The sequence below is a fragment of the Saccopteryx bilineata genome, chromosome 1 (genome assembly GCF_036850765.1).
Source record: "Saccopteryx bilineata isolate mSacBil1 chromosome 1, mSacBil1_pri_phased_curated, whole genome shotgun sequence".
In the NCBI taxonomy this organism is placed as follows: Eukaryota; Metazoa; Chordata; class Mammalia; order Chiroptera; family Emballonuridae; genus Saccopteryx; species Saccopteryx bilineata.
Genome location: NC_089490.1, coordinates 394,493,124 through 394,507,384, shown reverse-complemented (window position 1 = coordinate 394,507,384; position 14,261 = coordinate 394,493,124). Strand labels below are relative to the sequence as shown.

The 14,261-nt window shown below is 38.8% G+C and overlaps 1 protein-coding gene across 1 annotated transcript in view; it reads right to left on the bottom strand.

The window, feature by feature from the left end:
• MS4A13 (membrane spanning 4-domains A13) overlaps nucleotides 1-12,667 on the bottom strand; it is a 31,547-nt gene extending 18,880 nt beyond the window's left edge. Inside the window, exons 1-5 of the mRNA XM_066252850.1 lie at nucleotides 12,614-12,667; nucleotides 10,944-11,084; nucleotides 7,432-7,488; nucleotides 5,938-6,057; nucleotides 1,600-1,695 (exon numbers count right to left, since the gene is read on the bottom strand). Coding sequence (XP_066108947.1) covers nucleotides 1,600-1,695; nucleotides 5,938-6,057; nucleotides 7,432-7,488; nucleotides 10,944-11,084; nucleotides 12,614-12,667 — 468 coding nt within the window. The remainder of the gene's footprint in view (nucleotides 1-1,599; nucleotides 1,696-5,937; nucleotides 6,058-7,431; nucleotides 7,489-10,943; nucleotides 11,085-12,613) is intronic.
• Nucleotides 12,668-14,261: the final 1,594 nt, after the last annotated feature.

The window sequence follows — 14,261 nt, the reverse complement described above, 5'->3', positions numbered from 1 at the left end:
TTCTGGGTGGATCCCGGTTGGGCACATGCAGGAGTCTGTGTGACTGCCTCCCCATTTCCAACTTCAGAGAAATACAGGAAAAAGAAAAAGGAAAAAAAAAAAGAAAAAAAATGTAACAATGTGGCTCTGGCCAGTTGGCTCAGCAGTAGAGCATCAGCCCGGCGTGTGGAAGTCCTGGGCTTGATTCCCAGTCAGGGCACACAGGAGAACAGCCCATCTGCTTCTCCACCCTTCCCCCTCTCTTTCCTCTCTGCCTCTCTCTTCCCCTCCCGCAGCCAAGGCTTCAATGGAGCAAAGTTGGCCCAGGTACTGAAGATGGCTCTATGGTCTCCACCTCAGGTGCTAGAATGGCTCCAGCAGCAATGGAACAACACCCCAGATGGGCAGAGCATCGCCCCCTGGTGGGCATGCTGGGTGGATTCTGTCTGACTGCCTCCCTGCTTCTAACTTCGGAAAAATACAAAAAAAAAAGTAACAATGTTTCCAATACTGTATTATGAATATGACTGTAATACTGTAATGAATAATAACTTATTCATTAGTGTATAGGCTAGGCTACTCTGTAGCAATCACATCAATTACACAAGACCACCATAAAGCTATCGTATTGTTGCTTTTTATTACCAACACATGAATCCTTAAACCTATACATAAATAGGGATTTTTCACATGACGTTTTCATTTTTAATGTCGTGACAGTAATATGCAGAACCTGTAAGACTATACTGATGCAAGTGCTCACAGACAGACTATTCATCTTGTAAGAGATGACATAAACTTACGGTATTGATAAATACAGTACTATAAATGTATTTTATCTTCCTTATGACTGTCTTAATAGCATTCTTTTTCTCTAGCTTTATTATCAGATTATATAATATATAAAATATCTGTTAATCAACTAAGTTATCAGTAAGGCTTCTGGTCAATAGGAGGCTATTAGTAGTTAAGTTTTGGGGGTGTAAAATCTATGTGCAGGTTTTGACTGTATGGGGGTGATTAGTATCCCTAATCCCTGTGTTGTTCAAGGGTCAACTGTACACTTCTAGAAATCAACTACCTACAGAAATACAGGTCTTATTTGCAAAGATATATGTATTGGGATGTTCACTGCATAATTGCTTATAATTCAGAAAATTGGAAAAAAACTAAGTATGCAGCAATAAAGGAATGTTAAATTCTAAGTAAAGGTATGATGCTATTAAAAAGGCATTAAGTTTGTTTTATAATGAAAAGGTTTCTATGACGGTTGAGAAACATGCATGTGACCAAACAATATGAGTATGATCACACAATTAGTAACAAAAAAACTGTGTGTGTGTGTGTATGCCTTTTTGTGCAGATTTGCATGTGTGGGTATGATGGTCACATTGAGGACAATAGTTTTTTATTCTATAATTTTTTTCACTTTTTATTAGTTTCACATATTCCTTTTGTAATTTTATAAACAAAAAATAAAGAGAAAATTAAAAAGGGAATATTATCACATAGCCCATTTTATTAATTCTAAACAAATTGTACCAGTGCATTTCATCTCCTCATAAAATTCGCTTACTAAAATGAACAGTTGTTGATATGCCAGAGTAGATAATCACTTACCAAATCAACACAGCCGAAGATAGTGTATGTTAATGCAATAACTATTTCCAAGGGGTAGGAGAGCAGTAAAGTACGTGCAACTTCCCTCCCAAGTTTCTGAAAATAGGGAGAAATCTGCATTATTATTTTAGTAAGGGCAGCTGTGTTCAGGAGGGGGCTCCCAGATGAGAGGAAAACGGGAAGATAAAACGAGCTTCTTCACCCTTTGATCTCCCTGGGCTTCTCCACTCCTCTGCCTTCTGCTCCCGTTTCCTAGCTTCATTCCCCGAATTCAGTGTTTACACTCTCAATCTTGATCTTCACCGCTCCCTCTTTTTATTTTTTATTTTTATTTTTTTTTACAGAGACAGAGAGAGAGTCAGAGAGAGGGATAGATAGGGACAGACAGACAGGAACTGAGAGAGATGAGAAGCATCACCTTACTTGTTGATTGCTCTCTCATATGTGCCTTGACCGTGGGGCTACAGCAGACCGAGTAACCCCTTGCTCAAGCCAGCGACCTGGGTACAAGTTATTGAGCTTTGCTCAAACCGGATGAGCCCACGCTCAAGCTGGCAACCTTGGGGTCTCGAACCTGGGTCCTCCGCATCCCAGTCCGACGCTCTACTCACTGCACCACCACCTGGTCTCTCCACCACTCCCTATTCTTGCCTCACTTTCTACAACTCTTCATTTTCTTTATTCTCTTCACTACAGATTCCCTGGCACCACTCACTATCCAAATTCTTCTGTCAGTATTTGACTTTCCTGTCTCCAAAGATAAGATGGCAACCGAAAGATTTTACCAAGCAATCCTCAGGTATTTTAAGTGATTTAAAAAAAATTTTTTTTATTTATTCATTTTTTTAGAGAGGAGAGGGAGAGATAGAGAGAGAAAGAGGAGAGACAGAGAGAGAGAGAGAGAAGAGGGGGAGGAGCTGGAAGCATCAACTCCCATATGTGCCTTGACCAGGCAAGCCCAAGGTTTCGAACCGGCAACCTCAGCATTTCCAGGTCGACGCTTTATCCACTGTACCACCACAGGTCAGGCCCAATCCTCAGGTATTAAAACCACTATTCTTAATTATAAACCTACTTAAATTTACATGTGTGATAATAAAAATCACAGAGAAATTGCTTTAATAGCATATGGAAGGGAGAGTAAATTAAGAGTTTAAAGAACAGTATTTCACTGGGAAGTTTTAGGTGTCTCTGATTGCTGGTATATATAAAGCAGACCCTTTCTGTTGCTAGGTGAAAGGTTATTTTCAATTCCATATCAGGATGAATGATATTGGTACTACTCCTGAAAATAAATGGAGTTTTTGTATTGGCTCTGGAAATACAAGAATGATAGACCTAGAAACAATAACATCATAATTCCCTCTTCTTCAATTCCTTCTCTTCTTTTGTTATTAATACCTTTAAATGAAATAAACTATGAGTTCGTAGGAATTAGATGACAAGAATGAAATGACAAAATATTTCTGTTTTCTCAAGGTTTATATTAAAGACAGAAAGATAATATAAGGTAGCATATGTTAAATATGTCAAAGTGGATAACAATGACAGGGGCCAGGAGGTTCACCACGAGCCATCGTCCATATCCAAGAGGGCTTCATACAAAGGCGGGGCCTCTGAAATAAAAGCAGGACTGAGAAAAGTGAAGTGTGGAAGAAGCATTCTAGGCAGCTTTAATTTATTTGTTTCTTTATAAACTTTCTTGTTCCTGAAAGAATTTAGTAGCAAAAATTAAAAGGGTGACAAAATAATTAAGAAATGAAGACATAAAATATTGTAGAACCAACCAATAAAGCTAAAATATGTATCACATAATCTATGGTTTGATAATGTGAGCAAAAGACTGAATGCAAAAATGAACATGGCCTATTGAGAAAATGATAAAATAAGTTTAACTCAGGCATAGTGTTCATTCGCGTATGCTACGAAAACAAGATAAAGACTGTTGAGCATCAGCCTGGTGTGTGGAAGTCCCAGGTTCTATTCCCAGTCAGGGCACACAGGAGAAGTGACCCTATGCTTCTCCATCCTTTTCCTTCATCTCTCTTTCTCTCTCTTCCCCTCCTGCAGCCCAGGCTCAACTGGCTCAAGTGCATCAGCCCTGGGCACTGAGGATGGCTCTGTGGAATTTTCTCCTCAGGCACTAAAAATAGCTTAGTTTTGAGCATGGCCCCAGATGGGAGTTGCCAGGTGGATTCCGGTTGGGGTTCATGTGGGAGTCTATCTCTCGACTTACCCTGCTCTCACTTGGAAAAGAAGAAAAAAAGAAAAGGAAAGGAAAGACTGTAGGGGGTTTGAAATGGCAAGGTGAAGAATTCTGATTTAATTTTGTTGGCAGAAACACCATTGTACATTTAAGCTGGAAAATACTAGAGACCTCTTAGCAGGTAAGACTGTAAAAAGTTATTTTGCCCGAATTTCTTTATTTATGTTCATATTATTCTCAAGCTCTCTTCCTGGAAGTGGCAAGATGTCTGACCAAGAAGTTCAAGTAGGAAAACAACAGGGTGACTGAGTCCTAAACACAGGATTTAAGCTTCTGAATCCTGCTAAAGTCATTAAGTGCCCTTTTTGGCTTAAGTCACTTTGGGTTGCATTTCCTGTCACTCACAACCATAGGAGTCCTAATCAACAAAAAGTTAAGTAAGTAATAAACAATATTTGGCAATTGGGAAGGTAGCGGAAAGAGAAGGAGGAAGGGTTACAGAAAAGTTTTGAGTTTAGGAGATTGACAGAAGGGAGTTTTAAAGTACAGTATTTTTGAGGAGCTAAATATCTTTCATTTGCTATCTGTTGAGTTTGTGAAACAGACAAAGCAGTTAACAAATAGGTTGTGTTAACATTTTCTCCGTTTACACAGAAAGAAACTAAGGAACAAGGAAGTTACACAGAGGATGGTGTCTGGATAAAGGCGGTATGGTTCGGGATTTATGCTATTCAGCATTTTGCTACATGAGGACTCTATTTTGCGGCATGCATTTTTGGGGCTGGCTGAACCTATCTGCAAACACTGAGAACTTGATTAGTTTGCAGATTTAGCCAAGCCACTTGCTTATGTTGGCATATGGAAAGTCTTGTAAAATGCTGGCTGCTTTAGTAAATGTAGGTCTATAATACTGTAACATTTCTAAGGAAAGACCGCAGGTTGAGATGCAGGTCTAAAATACAAGTTTGTTTTGTGTGACTGATCATACACAGCAAATAAAGCTGAAATGTATGTTTGGGAGATTGTGAAACTGATCGTTAATACTGAATTCAGGTCAGATGGATCCAGTCTGCAATGGTTTGAAATAGTGTTTGCTAAAGGTAGGTCCTGGCAATGATGCTTTATCTTAAACTGATGATTACAAGCTTATGAATAGGTGTGGTAAGCTAAAATAACTTAAAATAACTCTATACTTATACCTCCTTCCTTATCTTTGGCTCCAAAATTAGAATTAAAGATTTCTAGATTGAATTTCCAGGGCAAGTAGGGAATTTTCTTACAATTTAGAGGGAAAAGTCATCACTCATTACACAATCTATTTTGAAGTATTATTGCATCTTCTCTCAACATCTTGTCCTCTAAGCTTCTGTTCTCTGTGCCTGGAGTCCTCCCACCGATGGTCCTATGGAGTGGGGGTATATGGCGGAAGTAGGAAGTTTATCCCTCACCTACAATAACTCTTCTTCTCATTAGAAATATATTTTGAATTAAAACTTTCAAATTCTTTGTTTTGCTGTGTTGCCCAGGGAACACAGAGGAGCCCCACTCCAATTTGCTATAATCTTAAGTGGAAGATCTTTTAAAGTATTGCAGCACTAACAATTGTGATTCTGAATTTAAAGCCAACACAACTGAAAAAAATCTACTGTGATATCAGTAAGGATATTTACATTTATCTAGTATTTCAGGACTTAAAGAAAAATGCATGTGAGATACAAAAATGTGCATTAAGTGCTACATGTTAAACCAGGAATTACTAGGTGTCTACAATCCCAACTATATACATCAATAGCAGAATTCTTTTGTGGATTATGGGAATCTAGTTTTATATTTTTCTTTAAGAACATCATCAGTGATCCCATGCATAATGCAGATACACTTACCACTGAGGCCTTCGTTTTATTTACTTGTTTTATTTTAATTGGGCATGTCAAGAACTCAAACACTCTTGTGAGATTTACAAAAAATCATGCTAGAATTATTTTTGAGTCAGAACTTTCAATCAAGAGTTTACTATTAAATCAGAGAGCTTTGTGAGGACCAATAAAAGCCTTATTTTACCTCTTAAAGCCTCAAAACGTCTGAAAAGAATCATTTTGAAATAGAGATGTTCCTATAGAACTGTCACTTACCGCTTGTCCATAATTCCTATACGACACAGAGTGAAACTGAGACAGTTCAAATACTGTTAAAAATGTTGCAACAACTGAAATAACTATACAGATGATGTTCAAGGTCAAAGCACATATGACCTGTAACAAAGATATAGGGCAAATTTATTATAATCAGAGTAAACACTTTGGTTAGGCAGTATGCTAAAAAAAAAATCATCTAGTTAAAACTTTGATCTAGTTTCTGAAGCTTTATAAACATTGGCATGCGTGAGTAAAATACTTTGGCCCAGGCTGGTTGTCTCAGTGGTAGAGCATCGGCCCAGTGTGTGGAAGTCTGGGGTTCGATTCCTGGTCAGGGCACACAAGAGAAGTGCCCATCTGCTTTTCCCCTCCGTTCTCACTTCTCTCTCTCTCTCTCTCTCTCTCCTTCCCCTCTCCTGCAGCCATGGCTCAATTGGAGTAAGTTGGCTGCAGGCACTGAGGATGGCTCCATGGCCTCCAACTCAGGTGGTAAAAAGTGGCTCCAGTTGCAACGGAGCAAGGGCCCCAGATGGGCAGAGCATCGCCCCCTAGTGGGCTTGCCAGGTGGATCCCAGTTGGAGCACATGCAGGAGTCTGTCTCTGCCTTCCCTCCTCTCATTAAAATATGAATAAATAAATAAATACTGTAAATCAGAGTAAAATATTTTTTTCTGGTTTACATGAAGCCTAGTTATTCTGGAGAAGACACTAATATATCATCACATCAATAAACATACATCTTTCATTTTTGCTAAAAAATATTGCATTTTACAATCTTCTGAGTCAGTTGGAAGAAAACCTTATGTGATCGGAACAAAAGGAGTTCCATTGCAAAAAGGATAATAGAAAAGAAATGATGGGGAACATTGCTTGTAGAAATTAACCAAATAGGATCAATGATTTTTAGTGCTGGATTTTAATTCTCTAGGAAACATCCATCAATAGTTTTGGATATCTTTACAATAATGTACAGTTTTTTAATCTATATAATTATGAGATTAAGTAAATTAATTTCTAAGGTATCATTTAACTCTAAAATTTTCCTAGTATTTTTCCATCTATACTGTAAATGGGATTTATTTTGGACATACCTTCTATTTTGTTACAAGATACAATCCTGCTCCCAAACTAGATAGCTAGGAAAATGGAGTTTTATAGCAGTATTATGTTTGTATATAAAGGTATTAGGGCCTATTACATTTTTTCTAATGGTACAGTTTATATACACTTAAAAGAAGGTAGAATACCCCCCCCAAAAAACTCCCTCAAAACAAAAACCCTATAAATTTAGAAACCTCTACATAATCATGATTCTCATTAGTAGTGCATGTTTGTCTACATTAAATTATATGCTTTTGGACTTTCACTTAATTCCTTCATTGACTTTACAAATAGGGTAGATTCCATCATTGTTTACATACTATCTTTTTAAAAAGTTTATTTAGCTTTGGGATAAGTGATTTCTAGGAGACTCTAAACATTTTAACTTACCATGCTTTGAGTTGAAAACCTTGCTATTTTTATTATGGAGATTCCTGAAATGATAAACTGGATATAAAAACATATTTATAAATATTCATTAATAGTGCTCATCAACTTAAAATGTATTTTTAACAACTCTGTCTTCTAAGTCAGTTATTTTTATAATACCAAGAGTAACAAAATATAAAAAGTTTTAGTTGAAAAAGTCAGGACATAGAGTAATGAACTGAGAATCAATAGACAGATCACTAATAACTGAAATATATAGGAGACAGTGGGCAGACTTCTGTTTGTGGTATATGCCAAAGATGACTGAAGCAGTTCGGAATCAGGGACTAGATCTGCTTAGATCTGTGCAGGCTTTCTGAACTCATTCAATTATTATGTCTATTGCTGTTCTTCCTCATAAAATGCCACTAAGTATGATTACTGTATACATATCCAGAAGTGAAAGAAGTGGCCCATGAGTCCATTCCACATTGTGTTCATACAAAATATATCTCTTAACTGAGACTATGGCAGTATTAGGGTAACAGCTGCTATTCTTATTTTTGTCTTTGTTTTCAAAAAGAGGTTTCTTTATTTCATACTAGGCTGCGTTGTCTGTTTCCCAGAAGTATAAAGCAATGCCATACTTTTTGAAGGCATGCTGAACAATTCCCTTGAGATATTCCTTTTGTCTTGTCTGTATTGTTTTAGTGACTCTGATGAAGATCCCAGTCAAGGCTAATTTGTGGAAAAACAATATTTATACTGCACCGTATATCAAAAGGCCAAATCTCAAGCTTACTAATTCCTCAAAAATAACTTAAATTGGCCCTGGCCGGTTGGCTCAGTGGTAGAGCGTCGGCCTGGTGTGCGGAAGTCCCAGGTTTGATTCCCGGCCAGGGCACACAAGAGAGGCACCCATCTGCTTCTCCACCCCTCCCCCTCTCCTTCCACTCTGTCTCTCTCTTCCCCTCCTGCAGCCGAGGCTCCATTGGAGCAAAAGATGACCCAGGCGCTGGGGATGGCTCCTTGGCCTCTGCCCCAGGTGCTGGAGTGGCTCTGGTCGCAACAGACCTACGCCCCAGAGGGGCAGAGCATTGCCCCCTGGTGGGCGTGCCGGGTGGATCCCTGTCAGGTGCATGCGGGAGTCTGTCTGACTGCTTCCCGGTTTCCAGCTTCAGAAAAATACAAAAACAAAACAAAACAAACAAACAAAAAACCCAATTTAAATCTACACACTCAGCACTTCATTTTGCAATAAAAGTTGAGATTTCCAAAGACATACACAGTAAAGGTAAGAGCTAATTCAGAATATAAAGTGAAAATATCTTGTGAATTCTAAATGGGAGTGCTCTCTAATGTGAATGACCAAACCATGTGCTTTACAAAATACCTTTCCAAGTTTATGACCTAAATATGAAGTTTTGCATTGTATTAAATTTAACAAAATTTTTAGATAATTTGTTCTAGGATTTGAATATGCTATTTTTATAACATGAAAGATTAAACACTGAGGGGCAGGAAACATTCATCTGGATTGTGTCTGCAAATTCACTATTTCCTATTGCTTTGCAATTCAGTGCCTTGACACTTGCGAGCCAAGGTATAAAGGCAGAGTGGCTCTTAGAGGCCACTGCTTCATTTCTAGCCTCTCAAGTAATGGCCATCTTATCTCCAATAGCCCTGATACCTTTGGTTGTGTCCTTGCTCCTTCTTTCTACTTCCAACCATTCTCTCTACTCCAGCTTTGAATCAAATCTCATAGATTCTTTCACCCACTATCCCTCCTGGTTAAAGTCCTATGTTTACCCCTTGCGCACTCTTCTCTTTCTAGAGGTAATTTTAATTCTTGTCTTTAACTCTCTCTCTAACATCTCTTAATCTTTAGTATTTCAATATATACATATAAAATCCTTCTACTACCCTGGGCTTATGGTTCTTTGAATTTATCTCCTTCAATCCTTTGACTCCATGCTCAGTTGCTCCCTCCCATATGCATTCTTTGTCCTTGTTTCTGCCAATAAGTGTAACATTTTTCAAAACTCAATTTTAAGTATCCCACTCTGACCACTAACTTCTATTTTTCTAGCTCATCAGCATTCGTGGTCTCTGCCCACTAGATGCACACACCTGAGCTGTGAAAACCAAAATTGTCTTCACACATCAAATGTTCTCTGAACAGCAAAATCACCTCTAGTTGAGAACCATGTTAAAGATGAACTGTCCATGCTCTTAACTATTTGTGTATTAAAATTCATCATCATACAAGTACATGATTCTGATGGTCCCTCTCTCGCACCATTTATCTCACATCATCAATTTTCTCCTGATTCAGTTCCCTCAATAAAAGACATGATATTTCCAACTTCTTGAAACAAATAACCAAACCCTCTCTTGACCCAAATTTTCCCCAGCTACCACCTCATTTTGCTATGCCACAAAACATCCAAGTCCTTAAAGGAGTTGTCTGTGATTATGTTAATTTTTCTTTTCTTCTGTCTCCCTCCTCTTCCTCCTCAGGAGTGTGCATTTAGTGGGCAGAGACCTCAGATGCTGATAAACATTCTACAGTACATAGGACAGCCCCCACAACAAAGAATTATCCATTTTTAATGTAAATAGTGTCAAGGTAGGTAACAGGAAGAAAAGGTAGAAGAAGAGAGAAAGGAGAAATATTTTGATAAGTAGGTAGATGGAATGTTGGGAGGTTGTGGCTCCTCCTCCTCCTCTTCTCCTTCATCTTCTTTCTTCTCCTTCTCCTCTTTCTTCCCCTTCTTCTTCTTCCTCTTCCTCCTCCTCCTCCCCCCTCCTCCTCCTCTTCTTTATCCTCCTCGTCTTCTTCTTCCTCCTCTTCCCCCTCTTCCTCCTTCTCCTCTTCTTCTTCTTCTTCCTTCTCCTTCTTTCTTCTTCTTCTTCTTCCACAAACTCTAGTCATGCCTCTGCCCCACAATTCAATTGAAACTACTTATCAGTTGATTACAGGTCTCCATATTGCTAAACCCAATGGTCAGCCCTTGTCTTATTTGACAAAATAAAATGTAATATAGGTTATCTTTCCCTATTTCTTTGTTTGCTTGCTATCCAGGATGCCACACGCTACAGATTTTCCTATTACATTATGGCTGTGTAGAACCACAGAAGAGTGCAGGTGATGACAATTTTAGAAGATGTGTGAGTATAAACTCACTGTGTGAGGAAGCTAAGGTAACAACAACACACATAAAAATTAACCATGCTGATGAATACTATAGTTAAGATTCTTTCTCTTTCACATATTTAAGGACAATCCAACTTACGGTTTTCATTGTATATCCACTCCTATATCTACATCCCTTCCAACAGCACTGGTAAGTTAATAGTGCTCAAAATATATTTGTCAAAAAAACAGAGTTTGATTTTGAATAAATTACCAACCTGACATTTCGTTACATAATTCTCCTGAAAAGTTTGTTTAGAAACTGTTCCCTATCTTCCATTAGTCACATGCATATTATTTACTGAATGATTAAATCATATAAATGCAGTCTACTCACAACGATTCCCCATAAAGCACATCCTGTTTTGTAAGTTATAGGCTCATACTTCCCAAAGACTCCTTTAATCTGTCCCATATACAAAGTCAATATTAAAAACCACATGAAAAGATGATAGATGCCAATCAATATCTGGATAGCCTGTGAGAAGAGAATGCCGTTAGTACTGAAATCATGTAATTTATAACAAAATTACAGTAAATAAGAAAACATTCAACACTTTTACAAAAGATAAAAGTAAAACATCAGTACACTTAACCATGTATTTCTTGGATTGGTTTACCCAAAAAGAAGATTATTTAACTGTTTTAACTTTAATAGTTCCAGCTGTTTGTAAAGCAAGTAGTCTATGTAAAACATATGCAATTGGCTAATATTAAAAATACATTTTAGAGAAGTAGGGGTTTTTTGCATAGAAAAGTCACTTTTGGGGTTAGCAATCTCATGCATTTTTTATAGATTTAGAGTGTAAACCTGACCAGGCTGTGGCACAGTGGATAGAGCATAGAACTAGGATGCTGAGGACCTTGTTTGAAACCCCAAGGTCGCCAGCTTGAGATGGTTCACCAGCTTGAGTGCAGGCTCGCTGGCTTGAGCTTGGGATCATAGATATCACCCCATGATTGCTGGCTTGAAGCCCAAGGTTGCTGGCTTGAGCAAGGGGTCACTGGCTGAGATGGAGTCCCCTAGTCAAGGCACATATGAGAAAGCAATCAATGAACAACTAAAGTGCTGCAATAAGTTGATGCTTCTCATCTCTCTTCCTTCCTGTTTGTCCCTGTCTCTCTCTCACTCTAACTAAAAAACAAAAATAAAAACAAACAAAAAACAGAGTTTAAGTTACATTATTGGCAACCATGACATATCAATTTAGCCAAAGCTTATTAAGAACTCTACAAGAAAGCAAGGCTGCTGGTGTGTGGAGAAAGACAAGATGGCTTTTCTTATTTAATGATGGTTCCTAACTTAAATCCAATGAGCGAGTTTCAGGAGAACATAGTCCTCCCCCAGAAAAAAAAAAAGGGTGCAAAGGGTTATGATATGTATGTGAGTCTGAGAAGAAGATTCAGAGCTTTCTTCTGATGTTTAAGGGGTCTGTGACTCCAAGTTGAACAGTCAGATAGGAGACTCAGACATTTGGTCTACACAGTAGTCAATTTCAAATTTCAAAAGAGAAGTTCACATCCAGTGGAAAAGTTTTTCTCCTCCAGATGTGAAAGCATGATCTTCATAATTCCTTGCTGTTTTTATCAAGAGAGCTACATAAACTGTTTATAGCTTAAGAAACATATTAATAATCATATTACTAAATAGACATCAATGCAGTATTTAAATGAGATCAGCAATAGATTTCTTTCACAGTTTAAAAAAAAAAGCCACTTTTTATTCCTACTTTGGATTTTATCTATTACCCTGTATATGTTAGTTTAGTCAGTGCGCTTATACCTAACAGACATCTAACAAACACACACACAACCTTGTGTGTGTGTTTATGAGGTAGCATGGGATCAGTCAAAATTTATATTAGACAATCAACATTTAAAATAAAACAAGAGCAATTTTTACCCTTTTGACTAACCAAATCTGACCCTTTCCAGATCCACCAATATTCCTTATTAAATTGAAGTAGTGCATGACCTCAAATTTAGTCAAAGTGAAGTTGTACATACCCCAAATACAAGTGCATTTGCTGTAGAGATTCTTGAACACACACATCCAGCCATACTGCCAGCATTTCCTCTATATGATTGTCTCTAATCTTTAGTGATATCTTCAGTTAGTAAACTTCTACAAAAGAATACAGAACAGGTATACATGCTTTGCTCAAAAGAAAATACGTAAGTTTGATTCTTTCCTTGTTATTTCGCCACCTCCTCCCCAAACTCAAAGGCAATTGTTTCCTTCTTTCCATGCCTTTCCTGCTGCCCCTCCCCCTCCCCCAGCTCCCACCCGGCAGGGCCAGCCTGCTTTCTCTGAGTCTCTCTCTATTGCGCTTGACAGCAGTGTCCAGAGGCGTGCTGTAGAATGGAGCGCCGGACACCTGTATAATTTTCTTAACCAGTGTCACCCCAATAAATTCAACTTAAAATGAAAAGAACAGAAAAGAAATCCCATAAGCAAAGTGACATCATTACCTCTCATTTTACTTGTTGGAGGTCCCAAGGATGGAGCGTGGCCCTTGCAGGTCCAGGCTGGGCTAAGGGTGTCTCCACGCGTGGGCCTGGCTGAACAGCTGTGCTCTCAGCCGGCAGCACCGTCAGGATCAGGTCCCCAGACCCTGCCCAGAGGTCATCTCTTAGGTAGCAAGGAGCCAAGGACCCAGGGGGCCGTCAGGGTCCTTCCTGGCCGCTCTGACCTCCAACGGCCAGGCAGTGGTGTGGTCCTTGTGCGCCTGCGCGCCCACTCCTGGTGGGGCAGGGCGGGACAGCTTCTGCGCAGACGCACTGAGGTCTGGTGGCCCACGTGGTCTGACCCACACCGGCTACCACTTTGGGGAATCTCTAAAAGTAACTTCGCCAAACCGCTATTTCTGATGTTGGTCCTTCTGGTGCATTTCTTGTATGCGTATCTGCTGCAAAGCGACCAACATCACAGATGAAATGTCAACCCCTCACCTTTTCTATCCTCAAATTTTGGCTGCAAATGCACTTTAGAAGGTGTAAATAATGAGAAGGCAAGTAGCTGACTCAGTGGTTCACTTAAGAAAAAAAAAAAAAGGCCAAATAAGGAAGTTAATGAAGGAAATATTTAGCAAGACACTGGAATAACTTTTTCATCTACCTACTGAGGTGAGTTTACCTTTCAGGTTATACCTGGCATCATGCCCTATTTGATGTGGACAGTGGTTAAAACGATGTTTATAAAGAGATGTGTAAACAAGTAGCGGTACCAGCTGGAAGATGTACAAGAATTGGATCTGAGGAGGATGAGGAAGTGGAAAAAACAGAAAAAACAAAACAAAACAAACTCAAGGAAACACTATCTTTAGTTCCCTTGTTGTCCAGTTTAGATCCCGCAGCCCATCACTTTAGTTAATATTCTGACAATATCTTAAGTTTTTTACCTTTCTGTTATTTTATCATCCCCTCTAGCTTCTTTCCATGCCTTTCCTGCTGCCCCTCCTGGGTGAAATCATATAGGTGTTTATGTGGACTCACGTCTGAAGCAGTTTGTCTATAAATTTGTGATCACCCCCCAAATGTGCTCTTGGTGCAGCCTGCCAGTCCTTCTCTGTTTCTTTGATCAGTTTATTCTCTGTTTCCATTATTTTTCCAGCATCACCCTTTCTGTTCAGTATTCTGACTGTACCCATGGCCC